The 16,236-nt window shown below is 36.7% G+C and overlaps 1 protein-coding gene across 50 annotated transcripts in view; it reads right to left on the bottom strand.

The window, feature by feature from the left end:
* Positions 1–16,236, bottom strand: part of SLMAP (sarcolemma associated protein) — a 178,529-nt gene that overhangs the window by 58,613 nt on the left and 103,680 nt on the right. For 11 of the 50 annotated variants that reach the window (XR_012431292.1, XR_012431293.1, XM_065540826.1 and 8 more), the window contains exons 7-14: positions 14,470–14,565; positions 14,139–14,210; positions 11,442–11,582; positions 10,180–10,317; positions 7,597–7,765; positions 7,454–7,504; positions 6,921–6,971; positions 778–840 (exon numbers count right to left, since the gene is read on the bottom strand). Coding sequence is in view for 47 of the 50 variants with exons in the window: in XM_065540826.1 (XP_065396898.1) it covers positions 778–840; positions 6,921–6,971; positions 7,454–7,504; positions 7,597–7,765; positions 10,180–10,317; positions 11,442–11,582; positions 14,139–14,210; positions 14,470–14,565 (781 nt within the window). In the remaining 3 variants the exon portion in view is untranslated. The remainder of the gene's footprint in view (positions 1–777; positions 841–6,920; positions 6,972–7,453; positions 7,505–7,596; positions 7,766–10,179; positions 10,318–11,441; positions 11,583–14,138; positions 14,211–14,469; positions 14,566–16,236) is intronic. The other 39 variants (XM_065540829.1, XM_005547460.4, XM_045386006.2 and 36 more) reach the window with 7 other exon arrangements.

Genomic DNA, 16,236 nt, shown 5'->3' with positions numbered 1-16,236 from the left:
CCACCACACCCAGCTAATTTTTGTATTTTTAGTAGAGACGGTGTTTCACCATGTTGGTCAGGCTGGTCTCAAACTCCTAACCTCAGGTGATCCACCCACCTCGGCCTCCCCAAAGTGCTAGGACTACAGGTGTGAGCCACCGTGCCCAGTCAAGTCAATCTATCTTTAAAATATATATATTTTTTGAGACAGAGTCTTGCTCTGTTGCCCAGTCTGGAGCACAACGGTGTAATCTCGGCTCACTGCAACCTCGGCCTACCAGGTTCGAGCGATTCCACCACCTCAGCCTTCCACGCAACTGCGATTATAGGCGCACGCCACCATGCCTGGCCTCTTTAAAATATTCTTAAAGATAGCCTTTTACAACTTCCCACGGGTAGGTAGTTGAGGTCAGATTGTAGGACAATCTACCGCTACTACCTCTCTAAAAAGCTCCTGCTACTCTGAGGGCCATCTTCAGAACGGAGTGCCCAAACTAAATAATTATTTTTCTGGCTTCATTTACTCTAAGAAATTTATTTAAGAACCTCAAAATTAATAAGCTTGAAAGTTTCCCTCTTTTTTATGGTGGCCAATATGAAATGCTCAGCTCCATCTGTGAAGGCAAATGCAACAGAAATATTTTTCTCAAAAGAGAAATAGTATGAAAAGGTTTGCTGATGGCCATTTAAACACTTCTGCTATAACAAACACATTGAGATCCTCATTTTACCTCTCACTTTTCAGTTTTAGCCCCTGACTTCATTAAAATCAAGGTGAAAAATACTCTGTACTCACTCTGGCATTCTATGAATTGATGAATAAAAGTGCAGTCCCCGCCACTCTTTGAAAGCAAGTGCTCTAATAAAGAAAGAAACACCTTTAAGGATATAGTTTGTTGCTGTCTTTGAAAACCAACAGCAAAGGTAGGAAAACAGAAATGTATTAACATGGTACTAAGTAAGACTAATAAAGGTTCAATATATTTTGATACTAAAGCAGACATATTTTGGAGTTAAATGACTGAAAATTATTATTAATTTGTACACTGAATGGTTAGCTTTTAAAGGTGTAGTTTTTATCCAAAGAGGTCAAGAAAATCACATAAATATATTGTTTTAAAATGATTCTTCCACTTTAAAGGTTCTTCTATCTTTTGTCCACTAGAGCTCAACAAATACCCTTAAATAATTTATTTGTCATTATTGAATTAATTTTCAAGTGATTGTTCTATAATACTCCCTCTTCAAAGTTATTCATCTTAGTTAAGAGGCAAAAGGTAAATACTTTAAGAATATCATAAAGTAATACCATAAAATTTTTAAGAAACTGATGTAATGTTTTAAGTTTTACATATTCATTTCATAATCTTCCCCTTTGAGTCACTTAATCTGTACCTCATACAGTATTAAAACATTAAATTGTTTATCTCTGCCCAAATGATCAAAATCAGTGCCTATTCATTTCAAAGTAAGAGCTTGGTAAATGGTTTTGCTCAAGTCAAACAGAATGTATTTTTCATTTAAAAAAATGGATGGAGACAATAAAAACCTAACATTAGTGGTTAAATAAAAGTTCCACTCCTTTTCTTACAATAATCTTTATTGTGATTTAAAGAGTTACTTCTGAATCTGGATAATGTCCTTTAACACGTATTTATATCTTTCAAAACTACCAAATCGATTTTGGAAGTTAAAGTGTTAAAAACATATTCTGACGTAATGACTACTTGGAAAGTGTGAAAGCATTAGAATCTGTCAAAGGGGACACATGAGTTGGCACCACTCTCCCTATAAAAGCCTCCTTCCCCTTTCCTCCACCTCAAGCCACGTTACTCTTCGATCGTCTCAACTTTGCATGACAGGCAGACACCACCTACTCCGAACATGCCTTCTCTCTCTTTATATCCTTCCTGTTAGCTATCTTCTCTAATTCTATACTAAAATCTATCATTATGCTTTAGTAAGTTACAAGGTGTGCAGAGCCTCCCATCTATCATCACAATCAGTATAAGACAAAAACATGTAGGGAAAAGGTTGATAAAACTTGTGCTTTGGAGAGACCAATGCATTACATACCTAGAATACTATATAGAGATACAATATAGCCTCAAAAATAAAAAAATACTAACTGCAACATAAATTTTAAATTAAAAAAAAATCTAATAAATAAGAATTTGACAACTGGAGCCAGAAAAAGCAAAACAGGAGCCCTCAGTATAATAGTAATTGCCAAGATAGAAAGTTGTTTTTCATAAATCCTATTTTAGATACGGTAACACTTTCAAAACTCAAACTATATCACCATGTTATATACATAAACTCATTTGGAACGAAATTTTAACTTAGCTAAAGGACTTTACAAAACATATTTGAAACATATTTCAGACTAATATCAAAGGACTTAAGATGACATTTATTAAAGAGGGACATCCCACTATTACTTACAAAGCTAACAATCACACTTTGAACTCTACATTAAAATATTTACTAAACTGGTTTAGATAAAATCCAAGATTAATATAAAAAGATACAAAACAACTCTAATTAAAATACATTTTATTTATATATATGAGTTTTCTATGGATTTTTATTTATATACCTATGCTATCCAATACAATAGCCATTAGCTACTGTAGTTACTGAACCCTTCATAAGTGGCTAGCTCTAATTGAGATGTCCTAAGCATAAAACAAATGTACAATGATTTCAATGAATTAGTAAGAAAATTGTAATATGAAATAGTTCATTAATAATTTATTAATCATTTTAATATTTATTAACATTGAAATAATATTTTAGATGCTATAGGCAAAATATTTGAATTTGTTTTGTTTATATATATATATTATAGAGATGGGATCTTGCTATGTTGTCTGGGATCAAGTGCAGTAGTTATTCACAGGTGTGACTGCAGAGCACTATAACCTCAAACTCATGGCCTTAAGGGGTCCTCCCACCTTAGCCTCCCAAGTAACTGGGACAACAGGCATGTACCACTGCACCCAGCTTTTTATATTTTTAATGTGTGTGATGGTTAATACTGAGTGTCAACTTGAATGGATTGAAGGATACAAAGTATTAATCCTGGGTGTGTCTGTGAGGGTGTTGCCAAAGGAGATTAACATTTGAGTCAGTGGGCTAGGAAAGGCAGACCTACCCTTAATCTGGGTGAGCACAATCTAATCAGCTGCCAGTGGGGCTAGAATATAAGCAGGCAGAAAAATGTGAAAAGAGAGACTGGCCTAGCCTCCCAGCCTACATCTTTCTTCTGTGCTGGATGCTTCCTGTCCTTGAACATCAGACTCCAAGTTCTTCAGTTTTGGAACTCGGACTGGCTCTCCTTGCTCCTCAGCTTGAAGATGGCCAATGTGGGACTTTGTGATCATGTCAGTTAATACTTAATAAACTCCCCTTTATATATATAATGTATATATTCCATTAGTTCTGTCCCTCTAGAGAACTCTGACTAATACAATGTGGCCGCCAGAATTTTTTTAAATTAAAAGACAGGGTCTTACTCTATTGTCCAGGCTGGAGTACAGTGGTACAATCATAGTTCATTGCAACCTTGAATTCCTGGGCTCAAGGGATCCTCCCTCCTCAGCTTCCCAACTATCTAGGACTATAGATGTGTACGATCACACTTGGCTAATTTTTAAATTTTGTGTAGAGACAGAGGTCTCACTATGTTGCCCATGCTGGTCTCAAACTAATGGCCTCAAGTAGTCTTCCCTGCTTAGCCTCCCAAAGTGCTGGGATTATAGGCACATGATACCACACCTCACTAATTTAAAAAAAAAAAAAAGCAAGTAATATTTTTATAGATGGCGTCTCACTATATTGCCCAGGCAGCTTTCGAGCTTTTGGGCTCAAACAATCCTCCCTCGCTGGGATTACAGGAGCAAGCTACTTTGCCCAGCAGAACATTTAAAATTATGTATATGGCTCTCATTATGTTAATTTTTTATTTTTTTGACAGGTCTCACTCTGTCACCCAGGCTGAGTACAGTGATGTGATCACGACTCACTGCAGCCTTGACCTCCCAGGATTAACTGATTCTCCCATCTAGCCTCCTGAGGAGCTGGGTCTCAGGTGCACACCACTATGCCCAGTTAATTTTTAATTTTTTTATAGAGACGAGGTCTCACTATGTTGCTCAAGCTGGCCTTGAACTCCTGGACACAAGCAATCCTTCCACTTTGGCCTCCCAAAGTGCTGGGATTATAGGTGTGATCCACCACACCCAGCCTTATGTTTATTTCGGACAACACTGTCCTTTACTCTCTAAGATATATTCAGATTATGCTTATTAGATAAGACACACAAAAAATTTACAGTACAAAACCTGTGCTTTTAGTAGCTACATTATATTTAATTTTTAAAATGGGATTCACTGAAAGTATTATTAATTTTAACATTTTCAGATATTTAAAAATATTCTCTTACAACTATACTTGGCTCTCTATTATTTAAAGAGTAATTTAGTTAAAATTATATAATATGGTTATGGACACTGGTAATACTGGGATACTTGATAATTGGTTCATTATTATATTACAAGTGATTCAGAATGGAATTAAGTGCCATCTTATTCCAAAGTCCACTCTTACCTAAGTTTTGGTGCATATCCAGAAATTTATCACTTGGTTTCTTTTAAAATATTCTATTAGTCACTATCATACCACTCAGTATATCACCACCAAAAAAGCAAGCACACAAATAAGGAAAAAATAATTATAGTAAGGAGTTACCTTTAAGTATCTAAAATATTTATTCTTAAAATCAAGGCGTCTTTAACAATTATATTAATACAATATGAAAGCAGTCTACTATTATTTTCATCTGAATCAATTGGAACTGTAAAAAAATGAAGCAGTAATTTGACAACTCTCTAAATAGTATAAAGATGGCTCCATGTACATAAATGATTCTCTTAATTGAAGGAATGAATAGCAGTTTCCCAGCTTGGGTTAATACTAACATTATTAATATATATAAGAGGGTGATGACTGATTGACTGCTTTTTTTTTTTTCTTTTTTTTCTTTTTGAGACAGGAGTCTCACTCTGTTGCCCAGGTTGGAGTGTAGTAGCACAATCTGGGCTCATTGCAACCTCTGCCTCCCAGGTTCAAGCGAATCTCCTGTCTCAGCCTGCTGAGTAGCTGGGATTACAGTAGCATGCCACCACGCCCAGCTAATTTTTCTATTTTTTTGTAGAGACAGGGTTTCACCAAGTTTTCCAGACCCTGGTGGTCTTGAACTCCTGACCTCAAGCGATCCACCCGCCTTGGCCTCCTAAAGTGCTGGGATTATAGGTGTAAGTCACTGTGCCAGACATGATTTTGCTTTTTTGAGACAGGGTCTCACTCCCATTGCCTGCAGTGGCGTGATCTCAGCTCACTGCAGCCTTGACCTCCTGGGCGCAAGTGATCCTCCCACCTCAGCCTCCTGAGTAGCTGGGATTACAGGCGTGTGGCCACCATGCATAGCTAATTTTTGTATTTTTTGTAGAGACAAAATTTCACCATGATGCCCAGGCTGGTCTGAAACTCCTGAGCTCAAGCAATCTGCTTAATCCCAATGAATATAAACTACACCTTTAAAAATTCTCAAATTTAAATTCAATCAAATTGGAATTTTAAAAAGTCCATGCATTTTACAAAACATACATAGAATAGTCAAACTGCAATGATTAATGAACATTTTTCTTGAGAGTTTCAAAATTCATTACATATGCAATATAAAGTTTTGACCTTGCAGCTAACATATACACAGTTACCTGAGCCTATACTGCCAGTTCTTGATTAAAAACTGACCAAACAAAACCAAACCAAAGCAGAACCAAAAAACCCACCTCCTAACTCTACCAGTTTGATTGCTGCCCAAGAACTATTATGATATCCCCTGATACATGGAGGAAAAAATATTTTTTCTTTTCTTTTCTTTCTTTTTTAAAAAAAAGACAGGGTCTCACTCTGCCACCCAGGCTGGAGTGCAGTGGCACAATTATGGCTCATGGCAGCCTCAACCTCCTGGGCTCAGCTGACCCTCCCACCTCAGCCTCCCGGGTAGTTGGGACTACAGGTGCACACCACAATGCCTGGCTAAGGAAAAAATATTTAATAAGTTCTGTGTATCAACTCTGATATCTTCCACTAACTTCTGTAGAAAACTGAGATGAAAGGCACATAGATTGGTAAACACAGAAAAGAGTTTTATTTCTACTGTACTCCAAGCACCTAGCGCAGGGTCTGGCACACAGTTGGTGCTCAATTAATGTCAGATGGAAGGGGAGAGAAGGAGGATGACTAGGGATCTTCAAGACTGAAGGATAATAGAGGCCACTGGGTAAAAAGTACCCCATGTAGTGACAGGAAAACCAATAGTGGTTTTATGTTTTTGGCAAGAGAGAACCCACGCTGTTCAGAAAGAAGGGTCACAGAACCAATAATTAATAAAAAATTTTTCTGATGGCAGAAAAAACTGACCTTGTTCTCTCTGATCAATGAAACAGATGGGATAAACAAAGTATTTTCTATGGCATGTCCAAGGGCTCAAAAAGCTGTTAAATAAACTCGAACGTTTTAAATGGGGGTCAAGTATCCCTGAAAGCAGAACTTGATGAAATAAAGTGGTAGTACAGCTCTTTGAAAAACAGAGTGGGGAAAAAGAGTTATATTATATATCGCTAAAGTTGAACTTTATCATTTTCTTATTGGAGTAATTGAAATTTCCATATAACAAGGGATATCTAAGAATTGATCACAGCATCAACGCTTACAAAATAAAGGAAAGCTTGATTTTTAAATGATGGGGTTCAATGATCCATGAGAGCATGCTTTTCATTCCAAATACTTAAAACCCTGAACTCTTTATCCTGCTTAAAGACTAAAATGATATCATAATATATATATATATATTTAAGTTTTTTACACTACCTTTTTCTGTGCTCCCATTTATTTTAGGTAAGAAGTCATCAACTTGTATCCCTAGGATTAAGACAGTATATCATTGCCTGATCAAAGAAAGTATTACTTTAAATATGGTCTCAAGTGTAACCATGGCATTCTGTATTCCTAAGATTAAGATTGTATAGAACATGTTAAATTTATTTTTACTAGAAGGGTTCAATTTGCCACTTTCTATTAATTCTGAGAAAAGACTACAACTGCTTAGTGGCCTTCCAATGAACCTTAAAAGAAAAGGGATCCTGCTGTTCATGTACTTTTCTTATTTAAATATCCCTGGGTAGAAGATCTCAGATGAAGAAATTTCACTCATCTCAAGGAAAACAATGGTGCCCACTGGTGGCAATCAAGCATATTTTTAAAGAAAATTTCCTAAAAGAGTATAGATACTTTGTAACTAATACATAAAACATCCCTTAAAATACTCAATGTGAGACAGTAAACAAGGTCAAAAGTTTAAGGATAAAATTCAGGTTTAAGTAAGAAATTTGGATGACACCTACCTAAGCTGCTGCATTCTTTAAGAGCTTTCTCCTGAAGATGTTCTAACCGTACTGTAAATATAAGTCCAAAAAAAAAAAAAGATATTTCACAGATAAAAAGAAAAAAAATAAAATAAAATCGATTTCTGGATTAGCTAACTTACCTTGTAAAGCTGTTAGCCTTTCATTGGTGAAATCATTATCAGCTTGCAAAGCTTCTATTTTTGCCTGGAGCTCCTGTTCTTTTTCTTCCATTTCATCTATTTTATGTTGTAATTCTTTTTTCTCAGCCTGTCCTTTCTGTTGGATTTCCTCTTGTTTTCCCTCTGCTACCTAGAGAAATAAGAAAATTCAGTTATTTAACAAACCTAACTTTGTTTTAAGAGCCCTAAGCCAGGAATGCCTTTATTCACTTAAACTTCTAAGAGAAGTGTTCAATATTACAGAACATTATATGTAAACCTGACATTTCTTTCTTTTTTTTGAGACGGAGTTTCACTCTTGTTGCCCAGGCAACTTCCGCCTCCCAGGTTCAAGTGATTCTCCTTCTTCAGCCTCCCAAGTAGCTGGGATTACAGGCATGCGCCACCACACCCAGCTAATTTTGTATTTGTAGTAGAAACGGGGTTTCTCCATGTTGATCAGGCTGGTCTCGAACTCCTGACCTCAGGTGATCAGCCCACCTTGGCCTCCCAAAGTGCGGGGATTATATGCATGAGCCACTGTGCCCGGCTAACCTGACATTTCTAAACCAGTAAAGATGATAAAGACAAAGGCTTGATGTCAAAAATTATTTGCATTGGGTTACTCCTCCATATTAACCCAGGAGAGAGAAACTTGGAGGAAGCAAGTAGGCTCAGTACACACAGAGGTAAAGGGTCAATGTGGAAAAAAAAAAATCATATTTTTAAAGACGAAAGTAAGATTTTTCCCCAAAATTACTATTATTTCAGTTTTTAAGTTCTATAATGTTAACATTCTGAAATTTTAAACAAAATTGTTCAGTAAAGAGATGACAGTACAATCACTATTCAAAAAGACCTCTGCCTATAGTTTGGATGTTTGTCCTCCAAGCCTCAACATTAAAATTTGATCCTCAATGTTGGAGATGGGGTCTAATGAGAGGTGTTTGGGTTATGGGAGCAGATCCCTCATGAATGGCTTGGTGCTGTCCTCATGGTAATGAGTGAATTCTCACTCTATTGGTCCCATGAGAGCTGGTTGTTAAAAAAGAGCCTGGCACCTCTCCCAGACTCTCTCTCTTGCTTCCTCTCTCACCATGGCACACGTGCCAGCTCCACTTTGCCTTCTGCCATGAGTGGAAGCAGCCTGAAGCTTCAACCTGCAGAACTGTGACCCAAATAAACCTCTTATCTTTATAAATTACCCAGTCTCAGCTATTCCTTTATGGCAACACAAATGGACGACGACAATCTCCTTTTAACAAGACCAACTTTGAAAACTATCATAGGTTAACCAAAGGAGGTATGCTCTGGTCTTCTCTAACAAACACGTATCTTCTAGGCACTCAATCCATGGTTTGAATTAAATCAAGATAGATCTTCACAAACAGTTATAAGATTTTTTTTTCTCAGTTATAAGATTCTAAAGGACCAACTAGACATTACTCTATCATTACCCTATGATCTGATCTGTCCTTATTCTAAATGTCTCACAGGCATCTAAAGCAGAGTTAACAGCATCCCTGAAAGCTAAAAGGGAACAGATCATTCCCAGATTCTCTCTGGGCTTGTTCCAGCACAGCACTAAATAGCTGGGCCGTGCCTTTTAGATGGCCTAATGATACGCAGTTTTAGGTTTTAAAACATCTGAATATCATGGGGTTTGCCGATTCTCATCTACTTCCTGTTACATATTTTTAAAATGTCTATTGTGAAGCACTGACTACATATTCATCCAGAGGAACTATGTCAGCATTTACAGGCTTTCAATTATCTATAGTAATGGAGGTTGGGCTAAATGGAATACAGACACCTTCTTTTCACTATAAATTTCAACTGTTATCAAATTTTTACATCAATAACTATTCAGCAATACCTAAAATCTTTTATAGAACTCTTATTTAATATGTAGTACCACCTACATCCTGCTTTCATACTTTCAGCATAATTTAACACATTCAAGGAGACTATGCAAATCAATTCAAAATAGCTATCTATACCAACGGTTTTCAAACTTTTTTTTTCTTTTTTGTGAGACGAAGTCTTGCTCTGTTGCCAGGCTGGAATGCAGTGGCGCAATCTCAGCTCACTGAAACCTCTGCTTCCCGGGTTCAAGTGATTCTCCTGTCTTAGACTCCCAAGGAGCTGGGAATACGGGCGCATGCCCAGCTAATTTTTGCATTTTTAGTAGAGACAGGGTTTCACTATGTTGGCCAGGATGGTCTCAATCTCTTGACCTCATGATCTGCCTGCTTCCGCCTCCCAAAGTGCTGGGATTACAGGCATGAGCCACTGCACCCAGCCCAAACTGTTTTTTGTTTGTTTATTTTTCCTTTGAGATGGAGTATCGCTCTGTCGCCCAGGCTGGAGTGCAGTGACATGATCTTGGCTCGCTGCAACCTCTGTCTCCTGTGTTCAAGCAATTCTCCCACCTCAGCCTCCGGAAAAGCTGGGATTACAGGCGACCACCACCATACCTAGCTAAAGCAATACCTAAAACCTTAAGCTATCCAGTATGTTAGGGATTATTAGCATAACATACTTTCAGGCAGAGTAAATACATACCTTTAATTTATCAGATAAATCTTTAATCTCATTAACTGCTCCATTATATTTATTGGCTAATTCTCTTAATTCTTCCTGAGTCCTTTCATTCATTTCTTTCAGATGGGTACATTCATCTTCAGTATTACTCAGACTTCGCTGCGATTCAAGTTTACAGGCAATTTAATTAGAATAAGTGTATATTTGTTATTTAGAATTCCTTCTAAATTAAATTTATAAAAAGTATAATTCTATGGACTATTCTAAATCAACATCTGCCCTGGACTTTATAAAGCTGAGTTAAAGAATTTCAATTTACTTCAGGTATACACTAAAACAGAAAACGTACCTAAGAATTAACAACAACAACAAAAAAGAAAAGTGGAGGGAGAGTAGGGGCAGGAAAAGGATGCTGCCATTATATAATTACATTTTTGAAAGGCCAATGGGTATGACTTTTAGCTGTGAAAATATTTTAGCCTATCAATCCTTGAAAGCAAGTTTAATAATATCCAGCAATTAATTTAATAAAAAATTAAAAGACAATTAGTAACTTTCTTTCTTTATATGTCAAATTAATCACACAACAGTGAATCAGGCACTATGGGATGAGGAAGCAATACAAACTATACCTGTAGTAGTAAGGAAAGGTTATGTTTACCATTTAGTTTCTGATGAGCATTTTAACTAATTCTAGTAATACATTATGTATGTGGTAATTTTGCATTGGTTCAAAGAAATGATCTATATTAGGAATTAAGAGTTTTTGCCCCCAAAGCAATAAAAATTGCATTTTCATTGTTCCTTAAAGACCTAGAAAGGACCTTGGAGATGAACTTACCTTTACTTCCTAAATAAACGACACAGCTAGTTTTCCTCTCTGGAGAGTGAATTAAAAAAGAACAAGAAGTGTAGTCTCTTGGCCTTACACTGACCACCCTCAAATAAAAGCAAAGCAAAACCAAGTGACAGGAAATCAGTTCTCCAGCACATATCATGGTCTGCTGTATGGAGGGTGAATCCTAAGCAGAATGCAAACAGTAAGATTCCCTGGTTACGTTTTTATTTCCTCAGCCATTGACTAGGGAGCATAAGTACCAAAACTCACACGGTTATGTGGAGAATTCCTGTCAATGAAAGCAGCATAACTGTTCCTTCCCACCTGACAGACAGAAAATATTTCCTAACTATGTAATAATACCCATGTTTAAAGTATCCTGGAATGCTTGAGATTTTTTTAAACACTCATAATATTATTTAGTAATTTTTTTTAATTGAAATACCTCAACTTCTGAAAGTTTTCTAACCACTTCAATTTTCTCCTGAAGAACCCGCCTCAGGGACTCTTTGGCTGTTGTCTCATAGTTATGTTTATCCTCTTGTAATGCTATAAGTTCCTTTCGTAAACTATCTTCTGTTTGATTCTAGAATAAAATATATTTATAATTATAGACAAGTTATTTTTTTAAAGCATTTGTTTGAGAAAAATTAACACATTATGACATACTTTAAATTGTATATTAAGGTACCTCCAAACACAAATGATGCTGGCCCTGTATTAACTAAAGATGTATTTAAAAGTTGCATAAGTAAATTATGCCTTCATAAACATATTAATTTCCACTTCCTATAGAAAAAAAAGTTATAGGCAATTAAGAATTTCTCTAAAATATACAAAATTAATTACTCTTATATTTGTCATATTTTCTGCAAATTCCCATATTTACATTTGTAGGCAAAAATAATCAATTACCTTCAAAGGCACCAAGCATTTTAAAACAATGGTTAAAACAAAAAGAATAAGCGTACCATAGGGGAAAAGCAGACTTCATGTCTGGGGCAGGAAATGTACAAAATGAGCCTGAAACATCTTGTCTGAAATGACAGCATGAAGCTATCAATCTGAAAGACATTTACACAGACCAAAGATGGGATAATTCGAGCATCAATAAGAAAAATAGGCTGGCCGCAGTGGTTCAAGCCTGTAATCCCAGCACTTTGGGAGGCCGAGATGGGAGGACTGCATGAGCTCAGGAGTTCAAGACTAGCCTGGGCAACACAGTAAGACCCTGTCTCTAAAACAAGAAAAACAACTGCACCAGATTTAAATACATCAAATGTGTTTAAATCTAAGTGAAGGGAGAAAACACTTCATGGCCAGTCTTTGGTAGATGAAAAAGAACCAATTCATTATTCTGAAATCTAATAAATAAGGGGAGAAAATCACTTATCTTGCTTTCCCCATAGAAAACATACCTCAGGGTTATTTAAATTTTTTTATTCCAATAGCTTTAGGGATACAAGCGGTTTTTGGTTACATGGATAAATTATGTAGTGTTGTTGTCTGGGGTTTTAATGCACTCATCACCTGAGTAGTGTATATTGTATTCAATAGGGAGTTATTCATCCCTCACTCCCCTCTCACTTTCCCAACTTCTGAGTCTCCAATGTCCATCATACCACTCTATGCCTTTGCATAACTATAGCTTACCTTCTACTTATAAATGAGAACATTTGGTATTTGGTTTTTGACGCCAGAGTCACAAAAAACAATGGCCATTGTTTTTTCCTTTTTTTGTTTTTTTAGAGACAGGGTCTCTCTTTGTCACCAAGGCTGGAGTGCAGTTCTGCAAACATAACTCACTGTAATCACAAACTCCTGGGCTCAAGTGATCCTTCCACCTAAGCCTCCCAAGTAGCTAGGACTATAGGTATGTACCACCATGCTAAGCAAATATTTAATTTTTGGTAGAGACTGGGTTTTGCCATGTTGCCCATACTGGTCTCAAACTGCCCCCGCTTTTTTTTTTTTTTTTTTTTTTTGAGACGTCTCGCTCTGTCGCCCAGGCTGGAGTTCAGAGGCGATCTTGGCTCACTGCAACCTCTACCCCCGAAGGTTTAAGCAATTCTCCTGTCTCAGCCTCTCGAGTAGCTGGGATTACAGGTACATACCACCATGTCCAGCTAATTTTTGTATTTTTAGTAGAGATGGGGTTTCGCCATGTTGGCCATGCTGGTTTTGAATGCCTGACCTCAAGTGATACGCCTGCGTCGGCCTCCCAAAGTGCTGGGATTACAGGCATGAGCCACTGTGTCTGGAAGGAAACTTCTCTTTACAGAAGTAACCCAGCTAAATGAGTGAAGGAATAACAGAATTACATCACTATTTTTGTAACTTTTTTTTGTGGTGGTTGTTGTTGTTGAGACAGTTTCACTCTTGTTGCTCAGGCTACAGTGCAATGGCACAGTCTCGGCTCATTGCAACCTCTGCCTGCCAGGTTCAAGGGATTCTCCTGCCTCAGCCTCCCGAGTACCTGAGATTACAGGCATGTGCCACCATGTTTGGCTAATTTTGTTTTAGTAGTGATGGGATTTCTCCATGTTGGTCAGGCTGGTCTTGAACACTCGAGCTCAGGTGATCCGCCTGCCTCAGCTTCCCAAAGGGCTGGGATTACAGGAGTGAGCCACTGAGCCCAGCCTTATTTTTGTAACCTTAATGAAACAATGGACTAGGCTGGGATCATTAGTGATTGATAACATCTCAAAAAGAAAGACAACTAGACTTTATGTTGTCCCTTGGTGGAAGAACACAATACCATCCATAAAGGGTTGTTGACAAAAAGAAAAACTAAACCTAAATCAGATCAAATCTCTAGATGAAACTACTAATTTATGCAGTGGGAAGGGGTGCTAAAAAATGTTTAAATAACAATGCAGACTGAGGGAAATTCTAGAGGACAAATGACCCAGTTTTTTCAAGAAATATTAATTGTAATAGAAAAAAGACAGATGTGTATGTGGGTATTCATTACATAATTATTTTTATTTACATGGATGTCTGAAATTTCTCATGACAAAAGATTTAAAAGAATTGTGGAAATGTATAAAGTTTTTAGCATATACTCAAAATGACAGTCAAAGAAATGATGTTACATAAAAAACTATGCATTTCATTTTATACATTTGAGATTAATACCTACTTTGGAGCATGCCTGTAATTGGTTTCCCATAACTTCTAACCGTGATAAGAGTCTATCTTCATCTATTAAAGCCTATTGAAGAAAAATTAAACATAAGTAAAACCCGAGTAATTATAAAGTCACATGTATATAAAAAAAGGTTGCTACTGACAACAAAAGATATAAAAGCATAAAACTGACCAGCATCCACTGTAAAATGCTAAATTTTCAACAACTTGTTCATTAGTTAGGAAATAACTTTGTCTTTGTTTGCTACATTTTAGTTTATTTAACATGTATGGAATATTAAACTATGTTTAAATGTTTCTTAAATATAAAACAACTGGAATACCTGCCAACTGGTATCTGAAGCCTCTTGGGTGATGGCTAGTAGCCGCTGAAGCGTGGCTAACTTCTGTTCCAACATTTGTTCCCGATGTAAGGCCTCCTAGTATTACAAATCACAAAAGAGATTCCAATAAGCTCATCATGATTCTTTTGAGGAGTGATCAATTTTCAGCACATTCTAAAATATTTTCATATGACATCCCCCTTGATGTATTTTAAAGTATGTGACACTTGATAGTACTTAGTAAAATATACAGCAGTCCCTGCTTATCTCTGGTTTCCCTTTCCAGTTTCAGTTATAGTGCAGTACAAGATACACTGAGAGAGACAGACAGAATGTTGACATTCACATAACTTTTATTCACGTAACAGTATACTGTTGTAATTGTTCTATTATTATTGTTAATTTCTTACTATGCTTAATTTATAAGTTAAACTTTATCATAGGTATGTGTATATATAGGAAAAAACATAGTAGATACAGAGTGGCACTATCTGTGATTTCAGGCATCTACTGGGGGTCATGGAACATATTCCCTGCAAATAGGAAATGACTACTTTATGTATATGGGCCACATCATTTTAGTCTCATTTGTTGAGCTGAAAGTACCGCCATTAGAGGTTCTCTAACTGCAACTTCTCCCCTAATAGAAAACAAGTCACCTGTTTTTGTTTTCTTTTTATGCATAATTTGGAAAAGCAAGTTTTTAAAAACATACAATAGAAAAAGCTAATACACAGTGTGTATGTAGACATATACCTATACATACACACACACATATACAAGTCATGCACCACAAAACAACATTTCAGTCAACTACAGACTGCATATACACAGTAGTCCCAAAAAATTATAATGAAGCTGAAAAATTTCTGTCGCTTAGTGACATCATAGCCATCCTAACACTGTAACACAAAGGGGCATTACTCATGTGTTTGAGATGTTGGTGTAAACAAACCTACTGTGCTGCCAGTTATATAAAAGTATAGCACATATAATTATATATAGTACATAATACATAATAGTATTCTATGACTGTTATTAGTTTATGCATGTACTATACTTTTTGTTGTTAATTATATATTCCTTCTGCTTACTAAAAAGAAAAAAAGGTTAACTGTAAAATACCTTCAGAGAGGTCCTTTAGAAGGTATCCTGAAGAAGGCACTGTTATCACAGGAGATGACAGCTCCATGCATGTTACTGCCCCTGGAGACCTTTCAGTGGGATAGGATGTGGAGGTGGAAGAGAGTGATACTGATGATCTTGATATTGTGTAGGCCTAGGCTAACGTGTGTGTTTATGTCTTCATTTATAACAAAAAAGTTTAAAAAGTAAAAACAAGTTTAAAACATTTTTAATAAAAAGCTTATAATTTAAGAATAGAAACAAAATTTTTTTTTTTTTTTTTTGAGACGGAGTCTGACTGTCGCCCAGGCTGGAGTGCAGTGGCACAGTCTCCGCTCACTGCAAGCTCCGCCTCCCGGGTTCACGCCATTCTCCTGCCTCAGCCTCTCAAGTAGCTGGGACTACAGGCACCCGCCACTATGCCCGGCTAATTTTTTATATTTTTAGTAGAGACCGGGTTTCACCTGTGTAGCCAGGATGGTCTGGATCTCCTGACCTCATGATCCACTCGCCTCGGCCTCCCAAAGTGCTGGGATTACAGGCGTGAGCCACCGTGCCCGGCCAAAAACAATACTTTTGAACAGCTGTACTATGTGTTTGTGTTTTAAGCTAAGTGTGAATACAAGAGTCAAAGAAGTTTTA

The sequence above is a fragment of the Macaca fascicularis genome, chromosome 2 (assembly GCF_037993035.2).
Source record: "Macaca fascicularis isolate 582-1 chromosome 2, T2T-MFA8v1.1".
Taxonomy (NCBI): domain Eukaryota; kingdom Metazoa; phylum Chordata; class Mammalia; order Primates; family Cercopithecidae; genus Macaca; species Macaca fascicularis.
The sequence above is the reverse complement of the archived record's forward strand: the minus strand, read 5'-3'. Positions and strand labels throughout refer to the sequence as shown.